Below are 3,417 nucleotides of genomic sequence, written 5' to 3'. Positions count from 1 at the left end.
AGGTCGCTTGTGAGGAATCTGGTTTCTCATGAAGTACTAAAGAGCCAGCAAAGGGCTGGAGAGATGGCTCAGTGGTCTAAAGTACCTACTTGGAACAAACTTGGCAAAGCACAGGGACCGCGGTTCGATCCCCCAGCACCACATGCCAGCCAGCCCCGCCCCCTGGTGGGCTGAGCTGGCCACACACACACAATAAATAAATGTAATAAATAATTAAAAAAAAAAAAAAAAGATGCAGCCTCTGACAGGATGAAGAAAATGTGACTTGGTTCCAAATCCATGCCCCAGAAGTAATTCTCGCCGGGACAGAGGCCTAGAATGGTCTGCTGGACCTGATACTACTACGCAGTCTGCAGCCCAACTCCTACTTAGGGAATAAAAAAAGAAAACGCTGTCAAGGACTCAGCGTAATAGCAAAAGAGACATAACAATTCAAACTAATTCCTGCCCACTGCCACCCTGGATGGGAACTTTTCTGAAGCCCTCCACCAAAGATGGAAACAATAACTTTTTAACCACAAAGAAGACCAAGGAAAAACCAAATCCGACCAGAATTTTCTCTGATCCAATAAATGTTCAAGTACTGAATGATTCTTAAACGGCCTCCAATCTTTGCCATCCCCAGCAAAAATTTCAGAAAACCTTAAGTATAGCCCACCCTTCTGCCAGCTTACTGGAAATGCTAGAGAAAGATGTGTGTGGGAAAGGGTTCTCTCCCTCACTTAAACAGTCCCAGGTATATGCTGGCACTCCCCATGCCCCCTGAATCACGAATGAGGCAAGACTTCAGGCAATCAAAACGCCTGTACCAGTGACTCACGACCCACCCCGAGCCGGTCGGACAGAAGCTGCCACAAGCTCACTCCTCCATAGTCTCTTAGCCTCACCCCTCTGCCATCTGCAGAGAAGAGATGCCGGAACATCTGGGAAGTCCACCATCCAATGTCCAAAAGTGCTGCAGACCCACGCAAAGGGAGAAACTCCAAGGCTAGGGGCAAAGTTGACTCTAGCAGCCCTAACCTTCCTGCAAGGCCAGCTGTTCCCAGCCCTGGAGCGTGTGGCGGGACCGCTGGGACACACCCAGTTCTCGGCAGTGCGGCCCCGGCGCGGACACCCGAAGCCCGACAGCCCGGGACGGCAGCCACGTGGACATCCCCTCCCCGCCCCCACGTGGATCCGCGGCCCTGCCCCCCAGCCCAACCCACGTGGGCGCCCGGCCGCCTGGAGGGGGAGGGGAGCCGGACAAGTTCTCCCGGGAAGATCGCCCCCCCACACCCACGTGCTCCGAAGCGAGGACTGCGGCGCCGGCTGGCGGAGTTCTCCTCGGCATCCTTGAAGCGAGGTCCCAGCCTTCGACCCCTGCTCCGAGCCTCTCAGCGCCTCCGCCAGTTGCAGGCCCCGTTTCCGCCCCAGCTCTGCCCCTCAGTGTTCCCAGAAAATCCCCGCACGCACCCTGCCTCCGCCGCCCGACCCGAATACGCAGCTCTGTCTGCTCCGCCAGCCCTGACTCCTGCTGCCAGCCGGCACCAACTCCCGGGCGCTTCCTCCCTTTCCCGCGGCGTCCACGTGTCACCGCCCGGCGCACGCCGCTCTGCTGCCAGACGCGGGCCGCCGGCCAGGCTCTCACCTGTTCACCGCCGCTAAAGGCGCCCACGGTCCCATGCGGCGCTTGGCTCCAACTTCCCCAGCCGCTGCCGCGGACTCCACCACCGGGATCAGGCCCGGAGCCGCCACTTGCAGGTGGCGCGACTCTGTCTCTGCGTCCCCGGCGTGCCGCCATCTTGGCCCCTGAACACCCAAGCTGCTCTGTCCGCCGGCGCCGCCTCGACCGGCAGAGTGCGGGAAAAGAACTACAACTCCCGAAGGCCACCGCGAAAGTACGAATCCCAGAAGGCCGTGCGGCGAGACCCAAGGCTCAACAGGCTTTGGACGAGCATTTCTGGGAGTTGTAGTTGGTCGGTGTTCACTGAGCTGGTGTCGCTCCGGCTGGACTGAGCGCGGTAGAAGACCGAGGCCGCAAATGCGCAGTAATGAGAAGAGAGTTCATGTATGTGTATTGTTATTGTGGTTAATATGTCCTGCCTTTGGAGCGCCCTTTGCCGGCATTCCCTTCACCCGATCCAAAAGGGCCTCCGTGGAAATGCCGTCCCCTGGTGAACACCTGCGCTCGGGCGGATTCTCGCCGACCCTGACCGCGCTGCTGTTGAACGCTGCCCCTCGCAAACTAACCCAGGGACTCTGTACACCTGTATCCCCTTTTTCAGAGACAAGGTCTCGCTAAATTGTCTAGGCAGGACTTGGACTTGGGGATCTTCCTGCTTCAGCCTTTCCAAATACTAGAACTACATGAATGTGCCACTTTGCCCAGCTTCAAATTTATTCCTAAAATAGCGAAATCTCTGCTCTTCCTCTGCTGTTAAATAGAAATCTGCATTGTATTACCAAGTTTAGTTTCTGCCCCAGATCTTCTGATTGTCATACAGCTATCGTAAAATGGGTTTGCTCGCACTTGTTAGCTCTAGCACTATGAGGGGCTGGGGTAGAAGGGTGGAAATTGTAGCTCAGCGTGGGCAAGTTAGAAGTACCCTGTCTGAAAATACGAAGTAGGTTGGGGATGTAGCTCAGTGCGAAATCCCTGAGTTCAATCTCCTGTACAGGGGAGAGAGGACCCCCATACTGAGGCTGGGAAGCCTGGGCAATTTAGTGATTTAGGGAGACCCTGTCTCAAAAGCAAAAACAAACTAAAATAAATAACCACCCGGCATGGTGGTGCAGGCCTGTAAGCCCAGCATTCTAGACAATAGCCTTGAGTTCAAGGCCAGCCTGGGCTATGTGATAGACCCTGTCTCCAAAAGCAAAATACAAAACAACTAAAAAAATCGGAAACCCCAGACTCGGAGGCTGAGGCAGGAAACTCGTTTTGAGTTCAAAGCCAGCCTGGGATACAGAGTGAGCTCAAGGCCAGCCTGGACTGCATAGTGAGATCCTGTCTCAAAAAAAAAGGGGCTGGGGAGATGGCTCAGGAGCTGGGGAGATGGCTCAGTGGAATAAGCACTTCCCTGGCAAGGGCAAGGGCCTGAGTTCAATCCCCCGTTCTGCAAAAAAAAAAAAACAGAAACAGCAAATCCTGAGGGCATTTCACTGACCTTCTCAGACCAAAAAGCTACAACTCTAGAATGTCAGGGCTTATAGATCAGTGGTAGAGCACTAGTCTGGCACCAGGTGCCCGGAACTGGCCAGTTGGGAGATGGGGCAGGTTCATTCTGTTTACATGGTTCTCTGACTTGATTTTTTTCATGTTGGTCCAAAGATTTCCTCAATTCTTAGTAGACACAAGTTCCATTATGTGAATATATTATTATTTAGATATTCAGGGCTGGGGATATAGGTCAGCAACACAATGCTTGCCTGGCAAGC

The 3,417-nt window shown here is 54.3% G+C and overlaps 1 protein-coding gene across 4 annotated transcripts in view; it reads right to left on the bottom strand.

Moving 5' to 3' along the window:
• Pprc1 (peroxisome proliferator-activated receptor gamma, coactivator-related 1) overlaps positions 1 to 1,788 on the bottom strand; it is a 17,572-nt gene extending 15,784 nt beyond the window's left edge. For all 4 annotated transcript variants that reach the window (XM_023715510.1, XM_023715513.1, XM_023715511.1 and 1 more), the window contains exon 1: positions 1,628 to 1,788. In XM_023715510.1, the coding sequence (XP_023571278.1) occupies positions 1,628 to 1,780 (153 nt within the window). In that variant the 5' untranslated portion in view covers positions 1,781 to 1,788. The remainder of the gene's footprint in view (positions 1 to 1,627) is intronic.
• Positions 1,789 to 3,417: the final 1,629 nt, after the last annotated feature.

The sequence above is a fragment of the Octodon degus genome, unplaced genomic scaffold (assembly GCF_000260255.1).
Source record: "Octodon degus isolate 3935 unplaced genomic scaffold, OctDeg1.0 scaffold00042, whole genome shotgun sequence".
NCBI lineage: Eukaryota > Metazoa > Chordata > Mammalia > Rodentia > Octodontidae > Octodon > Octodon degus.
Note: the sequence above shows the minus strand (reverse complement) of the source record. Positions and strands in the feature narration are given on the sequence as shown.